We start from the raw sequence: 17,886 nt of genomic DNA, 5'->3' as shown, positions 1-17,886 counted from the left end.
TTTCCAAGGATGTAATATACCTTTAATTTTCTCTTCCAGCATAGCATAGGAGTTGTGGAATATGATGTAATTTGGTCCTGCTGTATACCTGCAAATCTTGGCAAGCTCTTTGGGCCCAATAGTAGCAGAGGAACGCAGGTGACGACAGGGTTGCCGGGCTAGTTTGTGTTCCCAGGTGGGCCGCACTGGGCTAGGTGTTATTTCCTGTGTGCTTGGCCGGTTGGTGCTAGGTGGCAGGTGGTCCAGTGGAGGTCAGGGTACAGGGTCAGTCAGCCCTGCTGGAGTGGGACAGGGGCTGGAGAGGAAGTGCTGCCCAGGGGACTGGCCCTAGGCCCGGACTGCAGCAGCCTCAGACCCTGCCCAGCCTCACGGCTCCTCAGAGGTGAATCAAGGCCTGCCAGCTTTGGCCGCTCTGCCCAGGACTAGACCGGAGAGAGGACAAGACAGGACACAGGAGAGAGGACTAGACAGGACAGAGGACTGGACAGGAGAGAGGACTAGACCGGAGAGAGGACAAGACAGGAGAGAGGACTAGACCGGAGAGAGGACAAGACAGGAGAGAGGACTAGACAGGAGAGAGGACAGGACAGGAGAGAGGACAGGACAGGAGAGAGGACTAGACCGGAGAGAGGACAAGACAGGAGAGAGGACTGGACAGGAGAGAGGACTAGACCGGAGAGAGGACAAGACAGGAGAGAGGACTGGACAGGAGAGAGGACTAGACAGGACAGAGGACAAGACAGGAGAGAGGACTGGACAGGAGAGAGGACTAGACAGGACAGAGGACTAGACCGGAGAGAGGACTGGACAGGAGAGAAGACTAGACAGGAGAGAGGACTAGACAGGAGAGAGGACTAGACAGGACAGAGGACTAGACAGGAGAGAGGACTAGACAGGAGAGAGGACAAGACAGGAGAGAGGACAAGACAGGAGAGAGGACTAGACAGGACAGAGGACTAGACAGGACAGAGGACTAGACAGGAGAGAGGACTAGACAGGAGAGAGGACAAGACAGGAGAGAGGACTAGACAGGAGAGAGGACTAGACCGGAGAGAGGACAAGACAGGAGAAAGGACTAGACCGGAGAGAGGACAAGACAGGAGAGAGGACTGGACAGGAGAGAGGACTAGACAGGAGAGAGGACTAGACAGGAGAGAGGACTAGACCGGAGAGAGGACAAGACAGGAGAGAGCACTAGACAGGAGAGAGGACTAGACCGGAGAGAGGACAAGACAGGAGAGAGGACTGGACAGGAGAGAGGACTAGACCGGAGAGAGGACAAGACAGGAGAGATGACTGGACAGGAGAGAGGACTAGACAGGAGAGCGGACTAGACAGGACAGAGGACTAGACAGGAGGAGAGAGGACAAGACAGGAGAGAGGACTAGACAGGAGAGAGGACTAGACAGGAGAGAGGACAAGACAGGAGGGAGGACTAGACACAGACAGGACAGAGGACTAGACAGGAGAGAGGACTAGACAGGACAGAGGACAAGACAGGAGAGAGGACTAGACAGGAGAGAGGACAAGACAGGAGAGAGGACTAGACACAGACAGGACAGAGGACTAGACAGGAGAGAGGACTAGACAGGACAGAGGACAAGACAGGAGGAGAGAGGACAAGACAGGACAGAGGACAAGACAGGAGAGAGGACAAGACAGGAGGAGAGAGGACAAGACAGGAGAGAGGACAAGACAAGAGGAGAGAGGACTAGACAGGAGAGAGGACAAGACAGGAGGAGAGAGGACAAGACAGGAGAGAGGACTAGACAGGAGAGAGGACAAGACAGGAGAGAGGACTAGACAGGAGAGAGGACTAGACAGGAGGAGAGAGGACAAGACAGGAGATAGGACTAGACAGGAGAGAGGACAAGACAGGAGAGAGGACTAGACAGGAGAGAGGACAAGACAGGAGGAGAGAGGACTAGACAGGAGGAGAGAGGACAAGACAGGAGAGAGGACAAGACAGGAGGAGAGAGGACAAGACACGACAGAGGACAAGACAGGAGAGAGGACTAGACAGGAGAGAGGACTAGACAGGAGGAAAGGACTAGACAGAAGAGAGGACTAGACAGGAGAGAGGACAAGACAGGAGAGAGGACTAGACAGGAGAGAGGACTAGACAGGAGGAAAGTACTAGACAGGAGAGAGGACAAGACAGGAGAGAGGACAAGACAGGAGAGAGGACTAGACAGGAGAGAGGTCAAGACAGGAGAGAGGACTAGACAGGAGAGAGGAGTAGACAGGAGAGAGGAGTAGACAGGAGAGAGGTCAAGACAGGAGAGAGGACTAGACAGGAGAGAGGACTAGACAGGAGAGAGGACAAAAGAAAGAGGAGAGAGAGAGACAGGGAAGGAATTACAGTCTGTTTGGCTGTATCTCTCTACTGACCCTGCCGGTCTCGATGCATTTGATGAATTACCAGTCAATTGGAGCATTGGACTCAGCACTTGGCCAGACATTTACAGACGGTTTAAGGCCAAAAAATATCCATGTCGTCTGTGTGATATTTGGATCACAGTGCATGATACCTGGAGCCCTGTTTAGAATCCCTTGGGATTTAGATCCAATTTTTGGATTCTGGACAAGTGAAAAGATTTCAATTTGGAAAATAAGCATAAAAGGGCGTCCGGGTAGTTTAGCAGTAGATTCCCTGCCTACCAACACGAGGGTTGCAGGTTCGCACCCCCGTGTTACCTCCGGCTTGGTCGGGCGTCCATACAGGCACGATCGTCTGTGTCTGTGGGTGGGAATGAGGGTTTGTGTCCTAGTCGCTGCATTGGCGCCTCCTCTGGTCGGTTGGGGCACCTGTTCAGGGTGGAATGGAACTGGTGGGAATAGCATGGTCCTGCCACATGCTGCGTCCTGCCGGTGAAGCTCCCCGCTGTCAGGTGCTAAGAAGCGGCTGGCAACTGCACATGTATCAGAGGAAGTATGTGTGTGTCTACGGCTCTCTCCAGATCGGCAGAGGGGGTGGGGCAGCGACCGGGGCAGCAGGGGGAATTGGCCAAATACAATTGGGGAGAAAATGGGGGTAAAATCAGAAAGAAAAAAAAGAAAAACAGAAAAGAAAAATAAGCATAAAAGGTTTTAGTCATTATCTGTGCATGGCCTGGTTTGGGCTGAGTTTGTGGCTGGGGATCAGTTAGCAGACTTGGCCTGGTAAGGCTTGAGGGGTGGAGGGGTGGAGGGGTTAGTGGAGAGGGCACAGGAGGGGAGGGAAGAAGACGGTTTCCGGATGGTCAAGCCCTCCTCCTTGGTTCTGGCATGGAGGGCGTTGGGTGCTTCGACCATACCCAGTGCATTGGCATAGATGGCATGCCACAGCACTGCAGGGATCCTCCGGCCAGGCCTGTCCCTCACATGAAATGCCAAGACTGACCAGTTGACACCCGTTCATACCTGCCCTGTCCTTGGAATGACCGCAATTGCCCGGTTGTTTTTTCCAACATACTCAACTTTCCTAATGTCTTCCCTTACTTTTGTTTCTTTGAGGCCCACATAAACGTTTTCACTACTTCTTGTTTGGTTTGCATCAGCTGAGAAATAGACTCTTTCCGCCCAAACAAATCATCACTTTGTATGATCCCCCCCCCCCCCCCTTCCCCCACCCCCTCATCTCCGGATGGTGAAATACATTGAAGTTAATACGGGTACTTGAAGGCAGTGTCTCTCAAATAGTCAATTGTAAGACCTTGAAATTCATCTGGAATATACCCAACATGGCAAGCCTTTGATGTATCAATTTAAATTAGTCGGCCAGATTGCCGTGTTTAATGTGGGGGAATGTTGATAGGCTTGGAAGCCACTTTTCTCTTGCATAAGTTTAAATGTAGCACTTAGCCTCCCTTTGATTTGTCAATTACAGTCCTCTTGGCTTGATCACGGTTTGATGGACAAATTGCACGTCTTGTTATGTTTTCACACCGTGGCCTGACAAGCCTTTGAGGATGGTGGCCGTAATTACTATCGATTGCGCTTGAAGGTTCTAATCAAAGAACGTTTGGCCCGTGGAATCCCTCCTGCACCATGAGTCTCTAGAGGAATAGGAATGCGTTTACCCTTCATAGAGGGATCATCCAGACAGCTGGGTATTCTGTGCTCTCTCGTTTCGCAGTTTATCTGCTAAAGCTGCTCTGAATCTGTGCTACCTGAGAGGAATCTCTCTCCGTTCCTGAGCTTATCCCGAGAAACCAGGAAACGGATACACTAGTGCGCTGACAGCCATCAGAGTGGAAACACAACACAAACAACACTCAGCCGTCAGCACTTTTCGCACTTTTGTTCGGTCACATGATTACATAACGGGTCGAGGCACACCAAAATGTGTCTGCCCTCTCCCTCCCTCGACTGCTTCACGCACCCCCCCCCCCTCTATGTGTCTGCCCTCTCCCTCCCTCGACTGCTTCACGCACCCCCCCCCCCCCCCCACTCTATGTGTCTGCCCTCTCCCTCCCTCGACTGCTTCACGCACCCCCCCCCCCCCCCCCTCTATGTGTCTGCCCTCTCCCTCCCTCGACTGCTTCACGCACCCCCCCTCTCCCCTCCAAGACCAAAGCGCACACCTGCGAGAAGCTCACCTGCCAAGAGCTGGCCCATGTGGCACAGCTGATATCAGCTGATACCTCAGTGGACTGGAGGGCGGGCGTGGTGCCATCCCCTGCCTAGTGCTGTGTCCCTAGCTCCTTATAAGGCCCTCCACCATATGGTCCTGATGGCGCTCCCCCTCCCTGCTCCCCTCCACCCGCTCAGGTGGGTGGTTTTTCCACAGGGGAGGGGTTGCTGGAAGGTTGCGTGTATCTTGTCGGGGTCATCCCTGGAGCAGTGCGTCGGCGGGGGGTGGGTTGTTTTCGTGTGTAGTTTTGTTCTTGCAGACCTCTGAGCGTTTGTCTTCATATCTTGGAAACAGCTGAATAGAGTTTTTTTTGGAAGACATTCTCACCTCTCCCTGCAGGTGGCAAGACTGCCCCTCCCTCTCACATCTGCTGTGGCCGGATAAAATCTTCATCCCAAGAGGTGATAGAGAATGCGCCCGTTAACCGTTTCCTTCGGAATATGACCGTTGGTGTATTCTTCTGAATATGCAGGACTCAATCTTTAGGTTTGTCTGTTTGAAAGCCCTCAATCTCTGGACCTTTTGTTGCATTTGCACAGTATCTTCCTGTCATATTGTAGTCCAACAGGCCTTCTTCACTCCCCCCCCCATCCTCAGCATGACCAATGCCCCCCCCAGGACTCATCCTCTAATACATTTAAACAGATGTCTAATGAAGATGTTATTTCCTCATTACTGGCTACGGGATGGGGATAGAGCGGGGGAGGAGGGAGGCTAGATAGACAGAATACAGTAGCAGTTTAATATTCCTTTTGCCCGTGGGCCTGAGATTGTGTCTGCCTCGGACGTCAATATTCCATTCCTCACCCACCACAGGCAGTCTTAATAAGGCAGCCAGCACGGAGACGCGCATCAGACTCGGCAATTACAATTCACCCAGAATTAGTTAATGGAATCTATACAGCGACATTTATGTATCACTGGTGTGCGCCTAATGACTTTGTTGAAAAAGCAGCAATAAAAAATGGCATTCTGTGAATTGCATAAACACAGGATTTTTTTGTAAATTGTTTTTCCTTTTTCTTTCTTCATGTCATTTCTGTGTGTTGGGTGGAGATTAAGATGGCATTCTGGGAGAAATTGTCATGTCAGTGGCTGCATTGTTTGAGCAGAATTGTGGTGATTAATTTGACGCACTTGCAGCAGTGGAGCGCTCTCCTGGAGGAGGGGTGTGAGAGCAGCAGAGCCTGGGCCCTGAGCGCTCTCCTGGAGGAGGGGTGTGTGAGAGCAGCAGAGCCTGGGCCCTGAGCACTCTCCTGGAGGAGGGGTGTGTGAGCAGCAGAGCCTGGGCCCTGAGTGCTCTCCTGGAGGAGGGGTGTGAGAGCAGCAGAGCCTGGGCCCTGAGCACTCTCCTGGAGGAGGGGTGTGTGAGCAGCAGAGCCTGGGCCCTGAGTGCTCTCCTGGAGGAGGGGTGTGAGAGCAGCAGAGCCTGGGCCCTGAGCGTTCTCCTGGAGGAGGGGTGTGTGAGCAGCAGAGCCTGGGCCCTGAGCGCTCTCCTGGAGGAGGGGTGTGAGAGCAGCAGAGCCTGGGCCCTGAGTGCTCTCCTGGAGGAGGGATGTGAGAGCAGCAGAGCCTGGGCCCTGAGCGCTCTCCTGGAGGAGGGGTGTGAGAGCAGCAGAGCCTGGGCCCTGAGTGCTCTCCTGGAGGAGGGGTGTGTGAGCAGCAGAGCCTGGGCCCTGAGCGCTCTCCTGGAGGAGGGGTGTGAGAGCAGCAGAGCCTGGGCCCTGAGTGCTCTCCTGGAGGAGGGATGTGAGAGCAGCAGAGCCTGGGCCCTGAGCGCTCTCCTGGAGGAGGGGTGTGAGAGCAGCAGAGCCTGGGCCCTGAGTGCTCTCCTGGAGGAGGGGTGTGTGAGCAGCAGAGCCTGGGCCCTGAGTGCTCTCCTGGAGGAGGGGTGTGAGAGCAGCAGAGCCTGGGCGGGTGTGTGAGCAGCAGAGCCTGGGCCCTGAGCGCTCTCCTGGAGGCGATATATTTTTCTCATGATGGTGAAGGCATGACCCGCCCTTCTATGCCTCTGATTGGCCTAGCCAAACATTGTTCATCCAATCTCATTAGCTTGGCTATGCTGCATCTCTTTCTACAGTCATGTCTGTCATCAGTAACCTCGCGTCCCCTCACCAGGCTCTAGTGCCATCATGGTCAGAGAGACAGACAGTAGTTTTGCTTGTTAGCGTGCATGAAAGACAGCACTGTGTTTATGTTTTTATAGTCTGGTCTATCATGGTTTATAATGCTGCAGCTACTCTGACAGGACACTTATGTAGCCTATAGCCTAGACAAATATTTTCAAAGAATGATAAAAGATTCATGAGAATCGGGCATAGGGTCATATAGTGGTAAAAAAGTAGTGTCAATATGCATTTACAGTGAACTTTAATTCACCTTATTGTAACACCAAGACTGACATTTGGAGGAAACAAAGTGAGGAAATTTTAGAGTGACAAGAAAAATACACATTCATATCTGTGCAATAAGTAAATAACTCACACAGTATACGGTTTGCAATTGCAAGTTCAACTATAGGTTATGAAGTATGATCTCATAACCTTTGATTATATATGCTGGCATCTGCCATCTCATACTTGTTGATTTAATGGTTGTTTTGCATTTGCTGACATCAGGGTTATGAACACATTCTTAGATGACCCAGAGTAACATTATAGCCTCAGCAACAACTAACTGCATAGTCATTAATAGAAAAGGTATTATTGTCCAGCAAACACACCACTACTTGCAAGTAGTGTGTATGCTCATTTGAGCATATGCTGGAAACCAGGCCAGAGCAGCCAAGTGCAGTCAGAATGCAGTCAGCCAATCAGAGGCAGAGATGGGCGGGTCATGCCTCCGCCATCATGGGGGGAAAAAATCACCTCCTGGAGGAGGGGTGTGTGAGCAGCAGAGCCAGGGCCCTTATTTACCCTCCTCTCTGTTAGAGCAGATGGCTTCCCGGGAAGACAGGGAAGTGCTTGTTGTGGCAAACATTTACTAGCTGAAAAAGAACACACCTAGAGCAGTGATTCTCAACCCGCTTCTTATCAAGGACCTCTAATTTGGTCCACATTGAGGCCACAGACCCCCTCATCTGATGAGATTTTGTCTCTCGGACCCGCATCCGACAATATTTGTATTGTTTTCCAGAAGTTCATGTTCAAGTTTATTAATTGTCCCAAAAGTGCGATTTGTGTTGCAGCAAGCATAAAACCACATAGTATCACATATAAAAACATAAAAAAAGCGACAAACATGGATAGCAGTTTACAGTACAAGTAGGCTAAAGCGCAAATTATGCTCGAGCGAAATTGCCGGCGCTGACTGTGCCGAGGGGGTCGCCGCAGCTGGGCGTCCGATCGGCGCAGCTCGGCGGAGGAGGCGTGCGGCTCCTCGAAAATGTGACTCCGCGGCGTCAACCCCTTTGTTGAGAGGAATGAGGAAATGCCATTTCCTCATTTAACAGTGCTTGTCCCTCATCTAGCAAAGCCTTCTGCAGGCTCACCGGAATGAGTTTTGAAATGGAGGGACAATAAAATGTCCCCCCACCGACATGATTGCAAGTTCTTGGTAAACGACACGATAACGTTTTGGACGTGTACCGCAGTCAACGCGTCGAGTTAACGTTCCAGTATGCACAGTCTCGCTGTCGCCGCTAGTCGGCGGCAAGACTCCAAGTCGAGGGTGCGCAGAACCCTGTCAGCGCTGTAAGTGTACAGCATAACCCCTCAGCACTTTGGCATTTCAAGCTAATCGATGCTACAATAGTGATATTGTATCTCAAATACTGACTTTAATAAAAGTTGCATTGTTATACCTCACAATCTCTGCTATAAAATACATACCTCTAAAAAAAAACATTCAGAAACATTGGAATCCCATGACTCTGTATTCTAGGCGAGAGAGGTAACAGAGAAACCATGATCAAAATATAATTGCGTTAACTTCTTTTAAATTAAATAATGGTGAAATTCAATTCAGCAATTTGTTTGGAGCCCCTTCAAGGATGCATGGTGGTCCCCGGACCCCACGTTGAGAACCACTGACCTAGGCTATTCATTTTCATGACCGGTGTTTATCCATAGATATCATTTCATAGCCTACATTTGAATTGAAGTGCTATCCCCCCCCCCCCCCCCCATTTGGCACTGAAATATCAATGCAGTGCCTCAGACACTTAGCAGCAGTGTCATATAATGGCCACTAGCCGGCCTGTCCTGGCCAGAGGAAAGCCCTGGGGGTGTCAGTGAGGGCCAGCTGGAAGGCCACCTCCTCCATGGGCTTCCTAACCTCTTCAGGAATGTGGGATTGTTTTCCAGCCCTGCTTCCCCAAACCAGCCGTCAGCGAGACGAGCGTGCAGCTCTGATCTGCCGTGGCACAGCTGTGCTATTGTCTGCTCCCTGGGGTGCTGTGTGACACTGGCTCCCCTGGCCAGCTCCATTGTGAAGCCTCATTCACTGCAGAGTGCTGGTATAGGCTCTCTGTGTGCCGTTATTCAGCACAGACTACTGGTGCTGGCAAGGCTCTGGCCCGTACTGTAGAACTGAGGGGGCGAATGAGGCAGGTCCCCGTTTTGACACTTCAAAGTGGTTCTGCTGAGCTATTGCTGTGTCCTTGAATGGGACACTGCTTTCCAGAGCCTACTGTTATCTTTTATTATTTACCCTTGAGCTTGGTTGGCTTTCCCTTTGAACGGTAGAAATTTGTTGTCATATTTTGATTTTGCCTGTTTTACTTTTTAGCTGTGACCAACAATGGTCACAGGGGGGGGTTTCACAATGGAGTGGATGATGTCACACTCTGACTGACATCATTTTTAACCAATTAAATCATTGTTAATTTAATTTCTTAACCCATTTCCATGATCTCCAAGTATAGGAAATGAACTGTGCTTTACTTCAGGCTTTATGCAAATTATTTTTCATTCAGTTAATTACCCAGGAGATGACACAGAGACATTTTGGCAGGGCGGATCAGTTCATGATGGAGTCGTCCCGTCGTCCTCCATGTTGGACGGTGTTGTCAACCGTGTTATTCTGCTGCCATGTCTCAACCAGCCACCACATTACAGCACAGCAACATCCTGCACTGCTTTGAGTCGTGATCACGGAGAACACGCTGGTGTCAAGAGTGTCTCCTGCTTTATCTGAGTGTCGTGGGAGCAGCCAGCCTGCAGAATGAGCCATGGAGAGGTGGAGACTAGGCTCACTGGGACCCAGGTGGTCCGGTGCAGACACACAGGTCAGGTGGTCCGGCGCAGACAGACAGGTCAGGTGGTCCGGCGCAGACAGACAGGTAATTTACAGCACAGCGCTCTACGCACATCACTGGGCCCTTACACACTGACGGGCTCTAACAGAGAGATTTGTCAGCCACTCAGGGAGAAGAAAGAAGTCAAAGAACAGGAGTGTGTGTGTGTGTGTGTGTGTGTGTGTGTGTGTGTGTGTGTGTGTGTGTGTGTGTTTGTGTGTGAGAGAGAGAGAGAGAGTGTGTGTGTGTGTGTGTGTGTGTGACGAGTGTTGCCTGGCTATTAGACAGGTCTTCAGAAGCCAGAGCAGAGTTGCTGTAATAAGCTCGTCCCTGGACCCCTACTACTGCTCTGCACCCTGCCTGCACTACCCCAAAACCAGCCCCCCCCTGCTAAGCGTATGAGCCAGGGGTTAATTGTCATGCAGGGGGGTAGAAGTGAGGGTGCGGGGGGTCTCTGCACCTCAACAAAAGTCCCCATCTGCCCCCCCCCCCCCCCCCTTTCCCACCACTACCACCCTTCTTCATCCTTCCTTGCAAGTTACAACTAATTCCTGGAGCGGTGCAGCGAGAAAGACGTCGCTATCTCTTCTTAAGACCCACTCCTAGACACCCCAGCCATCAACACAGGACCCCCCCCCCCCCCACACACACACACACACACACGTACATACACCAAGCTTGCCTTACAGTGAACACAGAGGCAAAGAGTGGAGCGAAGGAGAGAGAAAACCCAAGAAAAAAAGGGCAAGTAGTCAGCATGCAAGAGTTTTTTCCCCTCCCCTCCTCTCGCTCTCTCCCTTTTTTTTTACTGATTTACCGCGCTTTCCTCAGAAAGCTCCATTGTTCCCCTCGCCTAAGTCTCATCAGGCCTTTTGTGGCCGACTATCACAGCGGCAGGCAGAGAGCTGCAAATGTATAAATGCTATCATGCCTTGTGCTTAATGGCGGTGCTTATGAGTCAGGTCTGATAACGGGCCTGCTCTCTACTCAATTTCAGATAGCGTTAATGGAATCTGTCTTCTGCGATTGTAATGTGAGAGCGCCTAATTTGCTATGGAGCTTGAAGCTGTCACCGGCGAGGGATTGTGAGGTCATAAGGGAGCTGGCAGCCGTTTGCCCTGCAGCTTGTATCTGCGCTGCTGAATAGAGCAGCTCTCTGCCTGTCAGTGAGCTGATAGGCTGATGAGGACTCTAAGCCACTCCGCACAATGGCGGAAAGGGCCATACCGCCTGACTTCCCTAATTGTGGAGCCTGCTCATATTTCAGAGCCAGCATGGCGGGGACTGCGCTGCCTTTTTTCCCCCTCTTCTCCTTTTTTTCCCCTCTCTCTCTCTTCTTGAACTTTTTTCTTCCTTTTTCTATATTTCATATTTCATCCTTCATCCGGCACACTCTCTCAGCCCTCAACGCACACTCCTCTGCACACACTCTCTCTCAGCCCTCAACGCACACTCCTCTGCACACACTCTCTCTCAGCCCTCAACGCACACTCCTCTGCACACACTCTCTCTCAGCCCTCAACGCACACTCCTCTGCACACACTCTCTCTCAGCCCTCAACGCACACTCCTCTGCACACACTCTCTCTCAGCCCTCAACGCACACTCCTCTGCACACACTCTCTCTCAGCCCTCAACGCACACTCCTCTGCACACACTCTCTCTCAGCCCTCAACGCACACTCCTCTGCACACACTCTCTCTCAGCCCTCAACGCACACTCCTCTGCACACACTCTCTCTCAGCCCTCAACGCACACTCCTCTGCACACACTCTCTCTCAGCCCTCAACGCACACTCCTCTGCACACACTCTCTCTCAGCCCTCAACGCACACTCCTCTGCACACACTCTCTCTCAGCCCTCAACGCACACTCCTCTGCACACACTCTCTCTCAGCCCTCAACGCACACTCCTCTGCACACACTCTCTCTCAGCCCTCAACGCACACTCCTCTGCACACTCTCTCTCAGCCCTCAACGCACACTCCTCTGCACACACTCTCTCTCAGCCCTCAACGCACACTCCTCTGCACACACTCTCTCTCAGCCCTCAACGCACACTCCTCTGCACACACTCTCTCTCAGCCCTCAACGCACACTCCTCTGCACACACTCTCTCTCAGCCCTCAACGCACACTCCTCTGCACACACTCTCTCAGCCCTCAACGCACACTCCTCTGCACTGTTTCTTCTTTTCCACTCCCTTCTCCTCCCCATCGTTTGTCGCCTCTCTCCCCCTCTGTCTCTCATTTGAGTAAGTGGAGGGTCTTAGCGTATGACAGATTATCCCAAGTTTGCTTCAATTACCCGCTAAAGAGATGGAGACAGTACAGGAGAGGAGGAAGGGGAGAACTTTTGTGCACACGTTATATTTAAGAAGCGGAGGATAAAGTGCTATCTCTCGACCACGGTGCTTCCTGTGCCAGTCTGCTTGAGAGCAAGCGGCTGCTGCTAGGGAGGGAATTCTCATCATATAATGTGAATGGACCAATTCAGGGAGAGTGTTTTAAGGTCTTGTCCGAGAATCAAACTTGGGTCGCGGCAAGATTATAAAGGGTTATAAAGGGTTCCCAAATTAGTCTGGACGCAATGGTGGCTTTTTTTGACCAGATTAATTTCAATTTGGTGTGAAGCTGTCGGCTGTGTGGCCTTTTCATGTCACTACAGCATAAGGTCGGCTCAATGAAACACTGTATTAGTAAAATACCAGTAGGTTTGCTGGAGAAAAAGAACATGTTAATTAACTTTCAGTCACAGTCCACAAGGTAAGTTTTGTTTGTCAGAGAAATAGGTATGAAAATGTGGGTAAGGACAGAAAAGCTTTTAAAACATTTTTAAACTATGGCTAAAAACTAACTAAAACAAATCTAGGGGATTCAAATCGTTTGAGCTATATTCCTTCAAATAGTGTAAAGGTTGCAATCAACTACAGTATGTTGCAATTATTGAATAATTTGTGTTATTGAATTGAATTTTTGGTTCATCAGAGATCTGTTTCGGGTAGATTCCAAACTGTGGAAGCACATCAATTGTCTAACCAACTCCAACACCCTTAAGCATCAGAGAATAAAGGAGCTGAGAATAAATAATGAACTTGTATCTGACAGTGCTACAATGGCAAATTAATTCAATGATTTTTTTGTAGAGTCAGTCCAGGAACTGGTACAGAATTTTAAACCAGTAGGGCTGACAGGCAAAACGGTGAACCAGAACAGTCAACATCTATTTCACATCCAAGAGGTTGACTATGAAAAACTTAGCAAGATTATGAGTCATTTGAGCAACTCAAAGGCCAAACACACCCATAATCTCGACACTACTTTGATAAAGAAATATAGAACTCAACTACTGCAGCCAATAACACACCTTGTGAACCTGTCAATCAAAACTAGAACTTTCCCTAGGATCTGGAAAACAGCTGTTATCAGCCCAATTTTTAAATCTGGTGAGCAAGGCTTGACATGTAATTACAGACCCCATTGCCATCCTCCCAGTTGTATCCAAGATACTGGAAAAAATGGTAGCAGAACAACTCTTAATACATGTAGAGACAAATCAGCTGCTGCATCAACAGCAATTTGGATTGAGACCAAAGTATTCTACCGAGACTGCAAATTGTCATCTAATTGAAAAGATAAAAAGTCTCTTGGATAGAGGCCATGCTATGGGAGCGGTCTTCCTGGACTTTAAAAAGGCCTTTGATACTGTTAACCACAGTGTGCTCCTAGCCAAACTCTCCAACTTCCAATTCTCTGATCATGCCTCACAATGCTTTGACTCATACCTCAGGGGAAGAGTCCAATGTGTATGAGTCAATGGGGAAAAGTCCACCCTCCGGGCCAATAGCATGGGGATACCCCAGGGGTCAGTGCTAGGACCTTTGCTCTTCAGCATATATATCAACGACCTACCTGAGAGTTGTCCAGGTGTTGGCTGTCAAATGTATGCCGATGATACGGTCATATATACATATATATCTGCTAGAACATCTTGCAAGGCCGCTGTCCAGCTCACTGAATCCTTAAACTCTGTATCACAATGGCTTGAAACATCTCACTTAACATTGAATGTAAAAAAACTGTTTCAATCTGCTTTTCAAAACATAAACAAAACCAAAATGAAAGCTTTCTGGTTAAAATAAAAAATTAAGATATCCATGAGGTTGATAATGTCAAATACCTGGGAATTTTAGACTCCCACCTAAGGTTTGACAAACAAATAACAATATTAGAAAAAAGTAAAATCAAACATCAACTGCTTTAAACTAATTAGAAAGTGCCTGACACGTGTGTGTGTGTGTGTGTGTGTGTGTGTGTGTGTGTGTGTGTGTGTGTGTGTGTGTGTGTGTGTGTGTGTGTGTATGCGTTTTCTTTCTTTGTTTCTTTCTTTGTACACTCAAATGGTCTGTGTGGATATATATCCAAATGGTTTGTGTTCTGTGTTTATGATTTCAGTTTGGGATTTGTCACTATTGTTTCTGTATGTAATGATGGCTCAGGGGAGGGTGGGATGGAAGGGAAGGGAAGGATTGTTTGCTTCTGCAATTTAAAATGCAATACAAATATGTGATACAAAAAAAAAGAAAGTGCCTGACACTCCATACAGCCCAGCTTTACATGCCTGCTATGGTATTTTCACACTTATCATACTGTATCACCACCTGGTCACAAGCCTCACAAACAACTATAAAACCCATCGTATCTCTATATGATCAGACAATAAAAATCATGGACAAAAAAACCAATGAGGTGGCACCATTGTCACATCTTAGGGAAACAAAATGCTCAGCTTTGAAAGTTTCATCATGTGGTGACCCACATCGAGACACTAGGAGAGACATTCACCAAAGGAGGCTTGTGCCTTTAAGAGCGGGGGTTAAGGTTACCGTTCTTTCCGGTTCCGGGTTAAGTTTGTTATGTGTGGTTGCTAACCGCAGTAGATGTAAATACTTCATGTGGAGAGAAGTAAACTACCTCGACCAACCTACGTCTACTGTCTCACTGTTTCCTAACTCCCACAATCAGCTATTCAAACCTAAAGCTTATTTTTAAATGTCTGCATGGCCACGCTCCTTCCTCTTTTAATGATTACATTGTAAGACACCACCAGACCAGTAAAATTAACACACAAGCTTCTACAAACGGAGACTGTCGTGTCCCGATGTGTAAAACCTCATTTGGACAATCAGTTTTCTCTGTTAAAGGAGCAAAACTATGGAACAGTCTACCTACTGAGCTGAAAACACAACACGATTTTAATGTTTTTAACAGGGGTATTAAGTCCTGGTTAAATGAGAAACAACTGTGTTCTCATGCTTAATACCCTTGTAGACCTCTGGTGGTACTCTGTGTATTATGTCTGTATTGTGTGTACATCGTGTGTACATTGTATGTGTACTGTATTGTGTGTACATCCTTGAATACCTGCTGTGATAATTTAGTGACAACTATTAATGCATTAATTGACAGATACACTAAAACATGGAGGAGCAGCCCTAAAAGAAGCTCTCTTCCATGTCTTGTCAAGATATCTTCGGGGGCGGCTGTAGCTCAGGAGGTAGAGCAGGTCGTCCACTAATCGCTTTGGATAAAAGAGGTCGGTGGTTCGATTCCCGCCTCCTCCAGTCAAAGTGTCAAAGTGTCCTTGGGCAAGATACTGAACCCCAAATTGCTCCTAATGGTGTGCCAGCACCCTGTGTGGTAGCCTGCCGCCACCGGTGTATGAATGGGTGAATGTACCTACTGACTGTAAAGCGCTTTGGATAAAAGCACTATATAAATGCAGGCCATTTACCATTATATCTGGCAATTAATGAAAAGGCGTGACTTTGCCCTTAAAAAGTCTGCAGCATCTAGTGACCTCCTTGTCAATACATTTGTATGTATAGTAGGGATGTTCATTTTGAAAAATTTCCATAATCGAAAATCGGGGAAAATTAACGATCAATTATTGATTATCGATCATATTAATATATATATATATATACCGGTATATATATATTTTTTTACAAAATGAATGCCTATGGCAGAAAATACGAAAGACAATGTGTTCTCCTCAATGAACTCTTTATTTCAATGTGTCTCCTCTCCAACACTCTGCTGTCCCCGGCGCATGCCGGTGTGAATTCCCCATATTTAAAACAGTTTTGTTGGCACAAAGGCCCGTGCCCAGCCAGAAAACTAGAGACTATATGAAGCTCCACCTCACGTTAGTCGGCTGTGCAATGGAGTGGGGCGAGGAGGAACGAATTCCACCCAAACCTAGTCCGCAAAAAAAAAGAAAAAGAAAAAAAAAAAGTTAATAGTAACAATAATCGATAAAAATTCCACATGATCGATTCCATTCCTTAACGATCAATTATCGTTTTTCGATAACTGATGAACATCCCTAATATAGCTTTACTCTTGTGGTTTTATATTTGATTATGTTTCTTTTTGGGTATGTCCTTTGGGTTGTATTTTAATGTAAAAGTCGACTGTGGACAGGTGTTGAAAATTTGCCTTCCGCTATAAACACTTAACATTGTGTATCTGGTTGTTGTGCATACATGTATGTTACATCTCCAATTCTCTGTGATGTCCATATCAAATAAACTTAACCTAACCTAACCTAACCTAACCTAACCTCCTGTCCTCTGTCAGGTTGGCAGGGCCGGGCCCAGGAGCAGTGCTGACTGGAGGCCTGTTTGCTGTGTCCAGGCTCAGCTGGCAGTGGGCCATGGTGGCTGAGGTCTTCACCCTCAACAACCTTTTTGTGGGTCTGCTCTTCTCCTTGACAGCCAGCTTTCACTGTGCTCAAAACGCCCTCCAGAGGAAGAAGGTAACCCAGCACGTCACACTTTGCCCCCACTAAGGACAGCGCTTTCTCAGATGATTTGTTACGCTGATCTGTTGTATAATGTTGTGTATTTCAATCAGATTGAGCTCACAGTGCAGTACTGAACTGCTATTATCTGCCTTTATCAGATTTCACATTGGGGGGCGCTATGCTGTGGCTTGGGGCTCTGTAACCAGCACACCCTGGTGCTGTATGTACTGGTCATCATTCCCTGGGTCCTGCACCGACTCTACTCTCACAGGGTAAGTTCTGGTCCTTTCTACTTTAATCTACCACTAAAAAAAATTCTGCAAGACTTTGAATGTAAAATGCTGCATAACAGCAAACATCTTGTGGCATGGGCTTTGTTGGGAGGCAGCGGTGTCTAATGGGGCTCAGTTGTCTCATTTGTATCCATCTTGTTGGGGGTGCTTCATATGAAAAGGTTGGGGAACCCCTGTCTTGTTCTTTGTGATTTTGACAGGAGCTGTCTTTGTGTGGCCTGGTGTCTCTGGGAGTGTGTTTCCTGGGGGGATTTCTGCCCTACATCTACCTGCCCATCTCCTCCTACCTCAACACAGCCCGCTGGAGCTGGGGGGACCAGACCTCCCTGTCCGGCCTGCTCACCCACCTGCTCAGGGCTGAATATGGCACCTTCAGTCTGGTACTGACACATAAAAAAAAAAATATGTATTAACACACACACACACACACACACACACACACACACACACACACACACACACACACACACACACACACACACACACACCAACATACAACATACAGTACACACTCTTGAAATACTTTATGATCTGTCATTAGTCAATATATGTGCTCTGTCTGCTTTTCATCTTGCATGCCGTGTGTTTTAGTTTCCCTCTCTGTGTGTTGGCAGGCGAAGACTGATGCTTCTGTGAACGTGACCACGATGCTGCAGTGAGTATTCTGACCAGCAGCCATGTCTGTCTTCATCTGCTGCTTGCTTTCAGCCTTTCATGTATCTTTTTGACTTGACCTCAGCTGTTTACATATTTGAAACACAAATCATGACCGGAGACTGGTTTATGTACAGACTTCACCAGACATATTCACATGCGCGCTATTTATAGATGAAAGGCAGCTCTTTATAATTACATGAAGTCTTTCGTGTCTGCATATGCCATAATGTAATTTTTTAAACATTGGATGGATCCTATAGTTAGGTTGTACATGCCACAG

General features: G+C 48.4%; 1 protein-coding gene across 1 annotated transcript in view; it reads left to right on the top strand.

The window, feature by feature from the left end:
* The window catches only part of tmem260 (transmembrane protein 260), a gene marked incomplete at both ends in the record, with an annotated part of 44,974 nt that overhangs the window by 7,922 nt on the left and 19,166 nt on the right, over positions 1 to 17,886 (top strand). The window contains 4 exons of the mRNA XM_083634409.1: positions 16,491 to 16,668; positions 16,815 to 16,928; positions 17,150 to 17,329; positions 17,564 to 17,604. Coding sequence (XP_083490535.1) covers positions 16,491 to 16,668; positions 16,815 to 16,928; positions 17,150 to 17,329; positions 17,564 to 17,604 — 513 coding nt within the window. The remainder of the gene's footprint in view (positions 1 to 16,490; positions 16,669 to 16,814; positions 16,929 to 17,149; positions 17,330 to 17,563; positions 17,605 to 17,886) is intronic.

The sequence above is a fragment of the Poromitra crassiceps genome (assembly GCF_964638095.1).
Source record: "Poromitra crassiceps genome assembly, chromosome: 3".
NCBI lineage: Eukaryota > Metazoa > Chordata > Actinopteri > Beryciformes > Melamphaidae > Poromitra > Poromitra crassiceps.
The sequence above is the reverse complement of the archived record's forward strand: the minus strand, read 5'-3'. Positions and strand labels throughout refer to the sequence as shown.